The sequence below is a fragment of the Anser anser genome (genome assembly GCF_964211835.1).
Source record: "Anser anser genome assembly, chromosome: 20".
NCBI classification, from domain to species: domain Eukaryota; kingdom Metazoa; phylum Chordata; class Aves; order Anseriformes; family Anatidae; genus Anser; species Anser anser.
Genome location: NC_139741.1, coordinates 7,050,870 through 7,064,522, shown reverse-complemented (window position 1 = coordinate 7,064,522; position 13,653 = coordinate 7,050,870). Strand labels below are relative to the sequence as shown.

General features: G+C 59.1%; 1 protein-coding gene across 10 annotated transcripts in view; it reads right to left on the bottom strand.

Moving 5' to 3' along the window:
• POR (cytochrome p450 oxidoreductase) overlaps positions 1-13,653 on the bottom strand; it is a 38,174-nt gene that overhangs the window by 10,131 nt on the left and 14,390 nt on the right. For 7 of the 10 annotated variants that reach the window (XM_083806111.1, XM_083806113.1, XM_083806114.1 and 4 more), the window contains 2 exons: positions 7,781-7,973; positions 460-508 (listed from right to left, as the gene is read on the bottom strand). In XM_083806111.1, coding sequence (XP_083662237.1) covers positions 460-508; positions 7,781-7,973 — 242 coding nt within the window. Of the gene's footprint in view, positions 1-459; positions 509-2,988; positions 3,357-7,780; positions 7,974-12,376; positions 12,881-13,079; positions 13,203-13,653 lie in introns of those variants that run through there. The other 3 variants (XM_083806120.1, XM_083806119.1, XM_083806112.1) reach the window with 3 other exon arrangements.

Here is a 13,653-nt window from a genome sequence, read left to right as displayed (position 1 = left end):
CTGCAGCAGGCCAGCTACTTTGATGTAAAATGGAAAACGTATCCAGCCCTCGCCTTTCCCTCTGCTTCCTCTTGCGTGCAGTCCAGCAGTCAAAAGCTGCCAGCTCTGTGTGCAATTCCCATCTCAGAGCGAGCCAGGTTCGGGAGCCAACCCCACAGACACACAGCTGGCAGCCAACGACTTTGAAGTCCCTGCTATTTCCCTCCTGACTTCGACCTCACGTTACATTTCTTTTTTTCTTGCATCAAATTGTCACTTTTAATTTCTCTCTCTAAGAGCAACTCTCATGCACGGACTGCTCGAGCTGCTCCTGCCTCCCCACGCAGCCCATCTCCGGATGCTCGTTGCAGCAGACACGTCCGGATGCAAACAGGTCCCCCCTGCTGACAGTCCCCAGGGGAAGGGGGATGCCACGAGCCCCGCCATCCTCCCAGCACAGCGTGCATCCAGGCAGCTTACCGTCTTCTTCATCTTCTCGATGAAGCTGCTGTCTCTCGGTGAGGATGGTCTGAAAGACAGGAGGAATCCCCGTTCAGATGAGTGCGCTCATTCTTTAAGGTCAGGGATAAGCAAGGAGGGAACAAAGTGGTCCCCAACCTATATCAGATCTCAGGAAGGCTTCCAAAGAAGGGAGATCCCCCATCAAACACACGTGTTTAGCCTGTCCCAGGCTGTCCATCTGCAGGGTGGCTTCTCCGCGCGCAGCCACGGAGCAGAGGAAAAGCGAGCTGCTAGGAAGAGCCCAGGAGCTCAGCCCTGGGCAGCAGGAAACTATTACTCTGAAAACTGCCCCATAACCGCTGGCAGGTTAAGGGACCTCACAGAGCTGGGATGCGAGAGGATGCCTTCAGATTAACCGCAGGGGCTCAGTCACGGTGCGAGAGGAGGGAAGGGAGAGCTCCCTGCCTCCCCTCCTGCGCGGCAGGCAGGCTCCGCTTCTGAGCCATGCCCCCAGGGGCGGGTTCTCCAAGCTTGAAGTCACACAAGGCTAAAAACCAGCTGTTCTGACCTCAAAACAGACCTTCCCAGAGCGTGCCAGACATGAGTCCCAGAGCTGGGAGCCCCAAGGACACACAGAGGCTCCACGGAGGATCAGAGCCTCTGGCAAGGCGACCGCTGCCCTTCGAGGTCCCGCAGTGCTCGTTCCTACACCAGGGCTCCCGTCCCCAGCACAGAGGGCACGGCGGTGGCTTTCTCCGCTTTGAAAGAGGGACGAACCACACCGGTGTCACGATCACCCAGGCAGAGGTTCGCTCTGCTACGGCTGCCCTGCTAGGTGGGAAGCCAAGAGAACCTAACCGTCCTAAACGCATTCGCGGGCTTTTAGGTTCGCAGCACGAAAGCAACGCAGGCCTGGTGGAAGCCGGGCACCCCCAGGCACGTGTGGCTGCGCCAGGTTAGCCACTGGAGCCTCTTCAAGGCAGGAGGACAAGTGCCAGGAGCTCACTTGCTGCCTGCCCTGCTGGAGCTTCGGTGGCGTGGAAGAGGGGAACGCGGGACCCGTTCCCATTTCTCTTTCACAATGGAAGAATGCAAGGCTGGGTCTCCTGTGGGAAGAGAGAAGCCTCCAGGCAAAAAACAAATGGTTTTGGCTCCGGCCCATGTGAGAATGTGCAGAGCTCACTAACAGTTTCCTAAACCCCGCGGCCCAGAGGGGGGGATCTGTGCGGGTGTGCGCAGACTCTCGCAGAGCGCACGCAGGGAGCAGCAGGGTGGGGGGCGTCCAACCCAGCACGCCCCCGAGCACCCCTTTCCGCCCCAACCCCACAAGGAGCTCCGTAACCAGGCCCCGCAGCTCCCAGCACTTACATTCCCATACAGCATGCGTGAAAGATGAGTGAATGCTACCCAAAAAAGCTTCCCATGGAGGCTGTGCTCCCAGGAGAGCCGCTCTGTGCCCCCGTTTGGCCCTCCCGTGCTGTCATTTGTACCCTGCCGGGGACAGGGGCACGGCAGGCATCTCCCAGAGAGCAGCCCCAGCCCTGTCCCGGGTGCCCCCAGGACACAGGCTCCATGAGCTGCCCCCCACGTGCCCCACAGCCCCCTCCCAAGACTCGTCTCTCACTTAGCTCCTGGCTCACGGGTGCGTCCCTTTGGTTTACTGCCCTCTGCAAATCAGATCCAGTTAAAGTAGCTGTTGGGTCAGCAGCTAAACAGAACGCTTTGAGAGGAAGGGAAAAAAAAAAAGGAGTTTGGGATCCTTTCAGTGAGCTCCCTTTAGAAGAGGAAAGGGCACGCGTGGAGCTGGTCGGCTTTCAAAGGAGGCGAACCCGCACCGAGGGGCAGCGGCGGAGCAGTCTGCGGCTCGGGCACAGAAGAAACGAGTCTGGCTTCTGCAAAAAAAAAGCTACAGGACTCCCTGAAACTGCTTCATCATGACGGCTTGAAAATCCAAGCTGCAAAAAGCACAGATCCTGAAGACAGAAAGGACGCTCGTTTTCATTACTCGGGAAACAGAAAGAAAATGTAGGAGAAAATCACATTTTTAGCACTGACCGCTCTTAAGAGTTTGACAGCTCGGGGTAGTGTTTGTAAGAGAGTTAGAAAAAGTGACGGGCGGAGGAGAAGGGATTAGCTCCGTTAGCTTAGTGCGTACAGGCTGCCTACCCTCGGTGAGAGCCCACAGCCCAAAGAGCTCCCTTTCGGTTTGATTTCAGGAGGGGAGGAAATCGCTGGTGGCTCAGCAACGTTACCAGAGTCTCAGCTTCATCAAGCCTCGGTCCCGGTTCAGCTGAACACCTTTCCTTCCGAGAGCCCCCCGGCCTGTCCCGCCCACTGCAGGCACACGCACATCCCCAGGTGGGACCAGCCTGGCTACGAACCGCTCTGCCCCAGGCGCCACGGCGGGGACCTCCCGGCAGCGACCTGCCTGCCGGCACAGCTCTCCCCGCGCTCTCCTGCCCCAGCAGGAGGCACGCAGCTCCCTGGGGGCAGTGGGAGCTCTCCCCCGGGTCCGAGCCGTCCCCTTTGTGGGGCAGATGAACTCACCTGGCCACGGCCGCCTCTTCTCCCGGCACCGAGTAGGCGCATCCCATGGCGAGGGCGCAGGCAAAACAAAGAGTCCCGGGGCGGCCGTGTCTGCGGGGGGAAGCGCTGGGGGAAGGCTCTAACTTAGCTCCTTAGCAGAGACTCGGGGACAGGCCTCTCCATTCCGCTCCCCCTGGGCGCTGAAGCCAAGCCTCAGCCTTTTGTTAAGGAGAAGAGAGGCGGCGCAAAAGGTCCCGGCGCGGGTCATAGCAGGAGCGCGGTGCCGGGCGCGAGGCTCGGGGAGATCCCGACCGGATCCGAGCGGCCCCCCCCGAGCCGCAGCAGCAACATCTGGCAGCAGGGGCAGCGAGGAATTAGGAGCGGGGAACGAGACCTCCCAGGATTCCCCGCAGCGCTCGTCCCTCTCCCGTCCCCGTGGAGCGGAGGGAGGGGGGGGGACAGGACACAAAACCCTCCTCCGGCCCCGTTACCTTGGAAACGGTTTGTATCCAGCCGCTTTGGGATATATTCTTTTTTTTTTTTGAAAAAAAAAAAAAAAAAAGTCAGGGTCGCAGCTGAATGAAACGGTTCCGGGCACGGCGCGAGCAGCTATGGCAGTGCCACGCCGGGGGCGGCCCCGAGGAGTTTGTTCTGCTCGGGATCCCAATAAATTAAATCGGAGGTGGTCTCTGCCCCTAGCGCACGCAGGCGGCAGAGAGAGAATCAGGCCGAGAAGTTGGAGCGATTCCTGCAGCAGGAAACCCGACAAGCACCAGGGAACGAGTCTGTGTGTAGCTGCAGAGCTGAGATAAGCCCATTTCTGCCCCAAACAACGTCAAAGACGAGGAGGGAGAGGAGGGGGGGGGCTGACACCAAGCGCGCCCATCGGCACCTCGCCCGCGGCTCCCCGGGGGAGCAATCTGTGCACAGCAGGCACACGAGGAAGGGAGGAAATCCGTGATTGAGAAACACCAGAGGTGGCCTGGCTGAGGGGAAAAGAAAATAGCAAAACGAGTGCATGCCCCAGTAATGTCACCGAGAGGGAGCGCAGTCACCCTCGCCGTGGCTGCACGGGGAGCAGGAGCTGCTCTCCCCGGGGACATCTGCAGAGCAGGCAGCCGGGAACGCGCCGGTGGCTTCAACTCCTCCTGAAAACTGTCAAAATGCAAGAAACCCTCAGTGGCAGCACCCCAGGCTGCCCCACGTGCGTCACACAGCACAGGTACAGGACGCCTTGCCCACAGGGAGCTTGTACGTGGTCCCAGCTCTGTCCCCTCTCTGGGACCCGGGACACGCCGGCGGAGGGGGAACGTGGTTGTGCGGGGCCACAGAAAGTGAACCCAACGCAGATCCCATCCAGAACAGGGGACTTTGTGCATCTCTTCTTCCACAGTCAGCAGCAGCGGCATCTTCTTTCTGCCTTGGCTTGGTCGAGGCGTGTGGGCAGCTCCCAAAAGCCCCAGGAGGGCACCACGGCGCCAGAGCCCACATGCGGACGGAGCCTCTGCTTGCACTCTCACACCTTGAACCAAACCCATGAAGGCAGCACCCCTCACGACGCACCTGAATCGCTCTTCAACCCTTTTGCCCTCCGATCTCTCAAGGCTGAAGCTGGGGGCTAAAGGGCCATGACAGAAACCGTCCCAGAGTGCTGCCAGATAAGGCAGTTCGGGACATTTTGGCGAGTCGAGGCGCAGCTGCAGGGAAAGCGCTGAAGCAAAGCAGCACCTCCGAAGGCCAAGGTTCTCCACGTCAGCCAAAGATGGCCCCTGCCAAGGGCTCCTCTGCCTCCGTGGGTCCAGGCCAGCCTCCCTGCCCTGCGGGCTGCCCCTGCCTCCCCCAGGCCTGCCGTGCCCCACAGTGACCTGCTTTCCTGATCTGCTTGCTCAACAGCAAGGAAACCCCACCCCGGACTCCAGGACGATGGAGGAAAGGAAATCCAGGGCTGAACAAGCTTATTTTCCCCAACTCATTTCCCTCCCAGACCCAAACGTGCCATGAAATAACACTGCAAAAGCTGCAGGAAGCTGCTGTCGCCTTCCCAGAGGATGGATGTGCCATCGCCCAGACGTGCTGCGGTGAGACGGGTCCGTGCTGCCCTCATCTCACCGTGATGCTCACACTAGGGCCGCAGCAGGGCAAGGCAGGGGCAGGTTTCCTGTATAGAAAAACCTATTTCAAGCCCTTTTTCTCATTCTTCACCTGCCTGGCTGTCACTTTGCCAAAACGGGATCGTGTCAGACGAGGTCTGGAGCACCACGGCCTTCCAACCTGGCTGTCGGTGACACACGGTGCTGTTCCTCCCCAGCATCTCACAAGCAGCAGGTGCACCCAGCCGTGTGCCACGCAGACAGAGAAGGCAGCACAGTGCGGGCAAACCCACCAGGCAGTCCCAGAGAAACGCCCACGGGCCGAGGTCCCGCAGCACGATGGGGCAGGAAGAAACGCCTGGGGTGGCTGGCGAGCTCCTCTGCGGCGCCACTTCTCTGCAAGGTCAAGGCAGCCTCTGGAAGAGCTGCATGGGTGGGACAGTCGCGAGGACAGCCAGGATGGGAGCTTCTGGAGTCAATCGGGATCTAATTTCCAAGTGCTGGTGCCGTTCCTGCAGCCAGCTCAGCTCTGCTCGCACCGCGGCCATGCCCATCGCGGTCCCAGATCCGCACGCACACATCCACACGTTCTTGCAGGCACGAGAGGGAAAGTATTTCACTGATTCAACAAAACAAATTCCCAAGATAAGGCTGAGAATAATTCACTGATAGCTGCTATCAGCCTCGCACACACCTGTTTGCACGCAGGAGCTCTGCCACGTGGTACTGAAGCCAGGGACGTTTCTTCTTCCAAACCCCTTCCAGCCAGGAAACGTGCACCAGTGTGTGTGCAGCCTGCCTTACAGCTTACACAAGCCGTGTGCTACTCTTCCCGTCACCCAGGGACTTCACAAAAGACCTGGCAGCCCAGGCCTGCCTTCAAACAGAGGGCTCTGCCCAGCAGCCAGAGGAATCACGATCTGCCCGAGGTGGAAACGAGGAGACCAAACCTGCCCCTTTGCAACCGCAGCCTGAATCGCGATACCCACGCTGAGCGACGAGCCCTGACACCCGAAAGGAGCACAACCCATCCAGGGAGCTACAGAAGCCGAGAAGAGATAGAAGAGATAAGAGGCCCGCAACCTCTTGCTGTGTCCACACGGGGTAACAGAAGCACGAAATGCCTTGGCTCATCACCAAACGTCCCCACCTGACCGGTCCACGGACAGTTCCTGCCCCTGCTTCTTTCCGCACTGGGCTGCAACCTCTGTGCTCCTGCTTGAGCGAGCACTTTGAAACGAAGGACTGAGAAGTATTTCTTACCAGAGCGGTGCCTCGTGGAGAAAAAAACCCTTCACGCAGGACATCTCGCTGGTGCAACTAGGTGTGTAAAATCGTGGAGCTACCGCGAGCGTCCAGCCGCCACAACCCTGCCCCTGGAGGCTGCACGGCCACCCACCACCCACCCAACCTCTCAGGTCACCAGGGACCTGCAGCGAGCCTGTGCCCAGCGTTACGGACACAGAGGATTCACCTTAGACACGAGGTCAGCTTCTGCAGAGGCCTAACGCTGAGCTGGCTTTCTGCCCGGGGCAAGCTGCATCCACAGAGAGCAGATCCCAGGAGGGATGGGTTCCGCACAACGCCAGCTCCCGAGCTCCCTGCTGCAGGGTTTCAAACCTGTGCTGACTGCTCCTACCCACGCAAGGACCGCTGCTCCAGGGGGAAATAGGAGTGGGCTAAAAAGCCCAGCAAGAAAACTGATGCTGAGTTTTTTGCATGTGCCAGTTGAAGAACTAACCTCACCCAGACCTTCACCAACGCAGCTCGCTCCTGGCCCTGAACCCTTCGGAGCAGGCAGGGTGGAACAAGGACCTCTCCCCGTCCAAACCCAGCCTCCTGCTGCCGCAGAGACCAGGCGGCAAAGCCAAGCACGTTTCATAGGAGCTGCCAAGCAGCTCGTGCCCAGAAACTATCTCCCAGTTCCCAAGGCCCTATTTCTTCTTCTGACAGCTAAGAGTAGATAAGATTCCCTACAGAGGAAACCTGCTTAAGAACAAATTCGTCTTTCTCCAGATTTATCTATGACTTAACAGAAAATGAAGAGAACAGCCAAAGCAATCCCGGAGCATTTTGAAGTGCAGCCAGGGGATTTTAAAGCCTTTTCTCGCCTTGCTTGGCAAGACAAATTACTGATTTGAGCCACAGCGCAGGGTAAGAGAACTGGAGCTTGGTTCTTCCACGGGGATTTCTGCATCGTGAAGCAAACGCACAGCTCAAAAAGACCAAGACCCCACATCTGGAAAACTCACAGAACCCAGCTAAGCCTCTTCCCGGAGCCTTCAAGGACCCGCCAGCAGCACAAAATCCTCCCACCCCTCCGACAGTAGGAGTCCCCTGGGAAAACCACCCACCCTGACAGGGGTCAGAGCGATTTCTTAGATTGCAATGCAAGAGAACCACTAACAGGAGGACTTTCCCTCTGCTGCCTTCTCCACCAGCTCAGACAGCAGGACGCGAGTCTTGGTGGCAGCTCTGTGAGGTCCGGGCGTGATGGGAAATGCAGCAACAAGCAGAGTGAAAGGCTGGAAATCCCATCTCAGCGCCCTCAGACACAGAAAGCAGCCCTCCTGCTCCCGGGAGCCTGCGATCCCAGCCCCCTGGGAGGACTGGTACATGTGCTCTAGGAAGCCTGAGCAGGGAAGGGAAAGCAAGAGTGACTTCGTGGCCAGAAAACCATAACCAAGACCAACAGCCGCTGCCACCCCCGAGTTGCTACTTACACTGTCTGGATTTTGGGGAGCTCGGGGATCTCCTCCTTTTTCTTGCGGAAGAAGAACCAGTAAGTGAAAAGCCCGGTGATGAGGGAGATGAGGAACACGTCGGTCATGCTGAAGAAGGAGTCCTGCTGTACGCTGCCCTCAGGAGGCGCGATCGTCGCTTCCATGCCTGCGTCCCCCATGGCGATCAGAGAGGCTGGAAGCAAAGAGAAACAAGTGAACGCCTGCAGCAGCACACCGTCACAGAGGAACAGAATTAAAGGCTGTTGGGAACATGCTTTTCTACGACATATTTAGCTCCAGGAGCACAAGGCAGCCCGACAGCATTTTTGGAGAGCTTCCATCACATTCGGCGAGGTCCTTTCACGTCCCGAGGTAGCTCACCGTCCTGCCAAGCTCGTCCCTTCCCCTCGCACCCAGCAGAAGTAACTCCTGCCCGTCCAGCCAGCACGCTGGAGCAGCCCCGTGTTGCAGGCAGGGAGCCCACACCGACCCCACTAACACCCACGCTTCTGATCCACTATCCATCCCCACACCCATCCGTTTGTGTCTCTGGCTTCCCTGCCACCTCCTCTGCCTTCCCCAGCTTAACTTCTGCCTCCTCGAGCCGCTCCTTCCCCACAGCCAGTAAGTGCACCGCTGGAACCTTCACTTAACTGACCTGCTAACGACTCCCTTTCCCCATTTCTTCTGTATCCCAGAAGAGATGAAGGCAACCAACCCGTGCCGGCAGCCCTCAGGACAGCCACCACCACCTTGGGGACACCTCCCAGGGCGTTTCTCAGCTTTTCTCTCGCCCAGCAGCCTGGCAGGACTAAGCAGAGCCCTCCCAGCCCCAAATCACCCTGAGCAGCCCCACCAAGGGCCGAGGCTTCTGCTGCAGGGTCACCAGTGGGAAACCAAGGCACAGCCATGCCCACGGCCATGCCCAAGGTGTGCGGTGAGCCAGGACCCGTCCCCAGCCCTCGAGTCCCCCATGGCCTCGTCCTCCCCCCCGGAGGCACCCACCGCTCCCTCCCCCTGCCCTGCCAGGCTCTGAACTCCCCTGCCCGTGGCGCAGATAGCAGGATTATCTTCCGGGTGCGCAAGGACACACTCTGTCCAGGCAAACAGATAATTAACTCAAAACTCGATTCGTGGGGGCAAAGTGACTCTTCTCGGGCTTGGGCAGCCCGCCAAGCCAGGAGGGAGACCATGGACATTTGAACTCGCACGCAGGAGTGACTCAGAGCCGCGGGCGAGGACGTGGCAGGGCAGGAGAGGAGAGTTAACCTGCTCGGCACGCCGGTGCCCAGAGAAGCTCCTGGGTGGCCTTCCCAAAGGACCGAAGGAGAAGCAGCAAACTTCAAGCTGTGCCTGGGCTGAGAAGTAAAACTGGCTGAAGTGTAAGGTTATTGCACTAAGGAACTGGGAAGGAAAGAGGTGGTGGTGCTTAGGGAGCAGGAGGGAGACAGGGGAAGGTCTTGGAAGAGGGACGCAGGAGGCTGGGAGGAAGAGATGGCTCTTTGACCCCGTTCTCCTTGCGCGTACACTGCTGCCAGGTGCTGATCCCAGTCTAAAACCCCAGCCGTGCCACAGGACCCCAAACTTGCAGAAGCACACCCCGGGGCAGGACGGCTGGTGCGGAGCATCCTGCCCAGCGGGATGTGAGACCAGGTTAATATCCACTAACTCTTTGTTCATGGCAGTTTGTTCAATCTAAACCCAGGCTCTCACTCCAGCCCATTATTTTATCCCAAAAAAAACCCCACGCAGCAGCTGGTTTTTACCCCAGCCCACCCTGCCTGCTTGCTGCTGCCCCTACTAAGGACGCATCCGGCTGCGGGCCACCGGTGCCAGCTCCTGCACAGCTCGGGGGAACCCGCAGCCTCCTGGCTGCCGTCACGGGTGGGCTCCCGGGCATTTCCGCAGCCCAGCAGGTTCTCAGCCCCACAAGAAGTCTAATTTAGTGAGGAGCTTGGCACGTGACACCACGAAAGGCACTAAAAGCACTGCATTGCTCCCCATTTGCCATTGGGCTCGCGGAGATGTCACTAGGCAGGGGGTGGGAAGAAAAATGCGAGCAATGCGGCTGCAGACACGCAAAATGCCCGCTGCTCTCCATCGGGCAGGTCGCCCCGTCCTCCCTCCCTCCCTCCCTCCCTCCCTCCCTCGGAGAGCGGCTGCATCTGAGAGCCAAGCGGGGGCTGGCTTTGTTTCTGCCCAGCCGCAGCCTAAACTGCCAGGCGAAGCCTCCGCGAGGGAGCCCCGCTGCCAGCAGCTCCCCGCAGGCTCCCTCCTCTCCTCCTCCCCGTTTGCTCCCAGCACGCCGCCGAGGAGCTGCTCCGGCAGCTGGCACCGAGGGAGGGAAGTGCTGGGGAGGAGAAGCGTTGGAAGCGTCACTCCTTCATTGCCTCCCCTCCTAACGAACCCCGAAGTTTTCACTGCAAGCCCTCCTCCTCCTCCTCGCCGCCGCCCCAGCTCATCTGTAGGAAGAGCTCAGACACCGCCAGGCAGCCGCCCCCTCGCACACAGCCTGGGCTCCTGCTCCAGTTGCTTTTTACGCCTTAGAGCAGAAAAATCCGCGGGGGCTTCCCCCGGGAACCTCGGTGGCTGCTCACACGCAGGAACCCCCAGCTCTTCTGCGGGCAGCGGGGGAAGCAGCGCCCAAGCAGGCTGCCTGGAGAAACACCTCGGGGCCTACAAGAGGCTTTTTGCAGGACGCACGGACACGGCCAGCTCCCCTCGGGGCAGCCGTGGCCACGCCAGCGCGTTTATCCCCAGCAATAGCCCGTCTTCAGCCCCCTTTCCTGGACAAGACCCTTCCCCGGCACAAGCCCTCTGCTATTTCTACCCTGCCACAAGCACATCCCTCTGTCTTTCTGATCACAAAGCCTTCCCGGGGGGCAGAGATGTCCCGTGGTGGAGGGAGGAGGGCTGGGGAGACAGCAGGCCTGGAAGAGAGCAGAGAGCGGCTCAGCACCTTCACCTACAGCAGCCTCGGGTGTCTGCCCCGAAGTCAGAGGCACGAGCACGACATAAGGGTTTGCTTAGGTCTAGCAGAATGAAGGCAGAGGACGTGGAATTAGACTTCACTTTTTTTTTTAAAGGTTGTCCTAACAGGAAGGGCTCATTTAGCCCACTTCACCTAGCACAGGAAGGTTATTTCTCAGCTTAACTCAGCCGTACCCAGCTGGCTCTAACAATTACTCTCCAGAAGCTCACAGCATTTAATTTCTTAACACTCGCCTGTTTCTAACCTCCAGGGAAAGGAAAGCCGACCCTCAGTTGGAACTCAGCTCTCCTGGCAGGCCTGCAGCCTCTGGAAGGACCCTGCTAGGATCAGCCCTTTGGGGTTTTAAACACGGGCAAAAGCACCGCATGATGCACGAGTTCCCCCTCCATCAGTTTCAAGGACAGCTCTTTTATCCCCGATGTTTATTGTACTCTCACCCAAGATAAGAGAGACATTCAATCTCTTCCCACTTTTTTTTTAATTTCCCGATCCTCGTTTATGCTCACGGTACCCGTCTCAGCTGAGCCGTGAGGTACCAAACCACTCACACAACGCTTTGAAAGGCTGCAGCGAAGCAGCGCTGCCGCATTTTCCCCCAACTTTTCAGCCTCTCAGTGCAGCTCCCAAACCCGGCAATTTGCACGGTACACGGCAGCTCGCACGTCACGCGGGCTGATTTAATCCCCCAGCATTTCCATGGGGACTAAAGGTGCTACCGTGTCACCTGGACAGCAGCGCTGAGGTATTAAATGACATTGTAACAAGCAAGAAGGAAGGGGAAGTGCCCTAAGAAAACAAGCGGTCAGCAACCCCAAGGGAACTGCTATTCTCCCTCTCTCGCACATGGCTGATGGCAGCGTTAGGGGAGGACACACACAAAAAGCAGGCTGCAGCCCTCACCCCCACGGGGCAGGCACAGCACCGGGCTCACACGCGGAGCCTGGCAGGTTTCCCTTCCCACCACCCGCACGTACGGACGTTTCTGAGGGTTGCAGACTGCTCGTGTTATCTTCTGGAGACCAAAAAGCCTCAGCTCGGCCGCTAACTCAGCTGTTTGTGCAGGAAGCTGGCTCTCCGTGAGCTGAAATTTGTTTATGTAACGTTTGCGATGCCTTTCAAGCATCTCAGGACGTGGTTTCCTGGCCGCAGCCCGTGACTCCCGCCCCAGAGTCCACCTCCCGCACCCCTGAGCCTACTGACACAGCCAGCTGAGCTTCTGGGGGTTTTCCGAGCCAAAGCGAGTGGCAGAGCCCCCTTGGACGCTCGGGGACAGAACAGAGGTGAGAAGTGCAGCAGGAGCTCTATTGCGTGATACACGCACGCTAAGACCTGCGACAGCCGAGTCGAAGGAGACGGCCAAAGGCATGTGGTGGCATCAGCCACTCACCTGGTGCTCACACGGGCGCTCGCGGTGCCAGGCTCCACGCAGGGACAGAAGCCTTCCCCAGCACACGGTGATCTCCAGGCTGACCCAGGACGCCGGGGCAGGTCCGAAGCCTGAAGCACGCCCGCAGGAGCGCGCTCGCTGCGTGCCTCGCTGCCCACAGGAGCCCCCAGCGCCCCATCCTGCCCCGCTCACCGGCACATCCAGCGAGGACACTCACCGCAGGACTGCTTCCCCACTTGCTATGGTCAGGAACGTTCTCGGTTCACCACCACAGCGAACCGCAGCACCCTCAGAGAGCCCCCGGCTTGTTCAGACCAGCTCTCCCCACGCCGGGCTCCCAGCAAAAGCCGTGCCAGGGGAGCGAACAACGGAGCCGTGCCAGGGGAGACGGCTCGGGCACGGCGCTCCTCTCGCTTCCTGCGGCCACATGACGACCCTCGTGCCACTGACTCAGCACATATTTTGCTTGAGCACAGAAAGCAGAAGCACGGCCGTCACGATTCTAGCGCTGGGAGCTCCGCGCCGGGGATGTCAGCGTGCCCCGGGAACATCCTTGCTGTCTCATGGTGACCGTTCTCGTACGGCACCGTGGAGAAGAAGCCTTAAAAAAAAAACAACCCAGCTCTAAATCAGAGATCAGCTCAACACGGCACGGCCCCAGAAAAGAGCTTGGTGGCAGAGGGGGACCCTGGATGGAAACGAGCAGCCGGAGCCCGTGGAAACCCCCCGTCTTGGCACAGCACCGACCTGCAGCCCGAGCGTCAGGAGCAAGGGCAAAACGGGGAGACCGCCGAAGGAGCTCAACTTAAAGCTCAACTAAAACATCTGGGAGGGAGAAGCAAACGACTCGAGGCCACCTCACAGCCGCTGAGCCCCTGCACGCAGCCGGGGGATGGATGAGGCAGGAGGAACTTGCTTACCAGCAAGAATGCGGTCTTGTGATGGGAGGGCTGCCTGCCTTCACCCACAAGATGCGCGCAGGCTACTGAAGCAGCAGGAAGAAGTCCCGCGGACACAAGTCCGTGGGGGAGGAGTCGGCAGCAACAGGAACAGAGACGGCCTGTGGTGGAGCTGCTATTTCTGCCCAGGCTCCTGCGCACCAAATACCCCTGCAGTGAGGACATCCCTGCGTGCCAGTGTGTGCTATTAGGCCTTCGGGGCAAAACTGTAACTTCTCTCGTCCCTCTTCTGTACGAATGCAGCTGATTAAAAGCAAGGGATTCTGCTTGCATCAGCCTGTGCCCGTTCTTGGCCTCAGCAAGACTCGGATTTGTTCTTTTTCCCCGTCCTTTGTAGGGAAAGGAGACCTGGAAAGAAGAGCGGTCCTTTCCAAAAGGGAAGCAGACCTCTGAGGGGCTCAGACCCAGTTACCGAACGCTGCACTCACCAGCCCCCGGGTCAGCCAGTTCTCTGCACCTCTGCCTTGCAGCGTTGGCACTTCCCCCAGCCAAAAGCGCATCTTTAACAAGCCCCACCACGTCTCACGCGGTACCC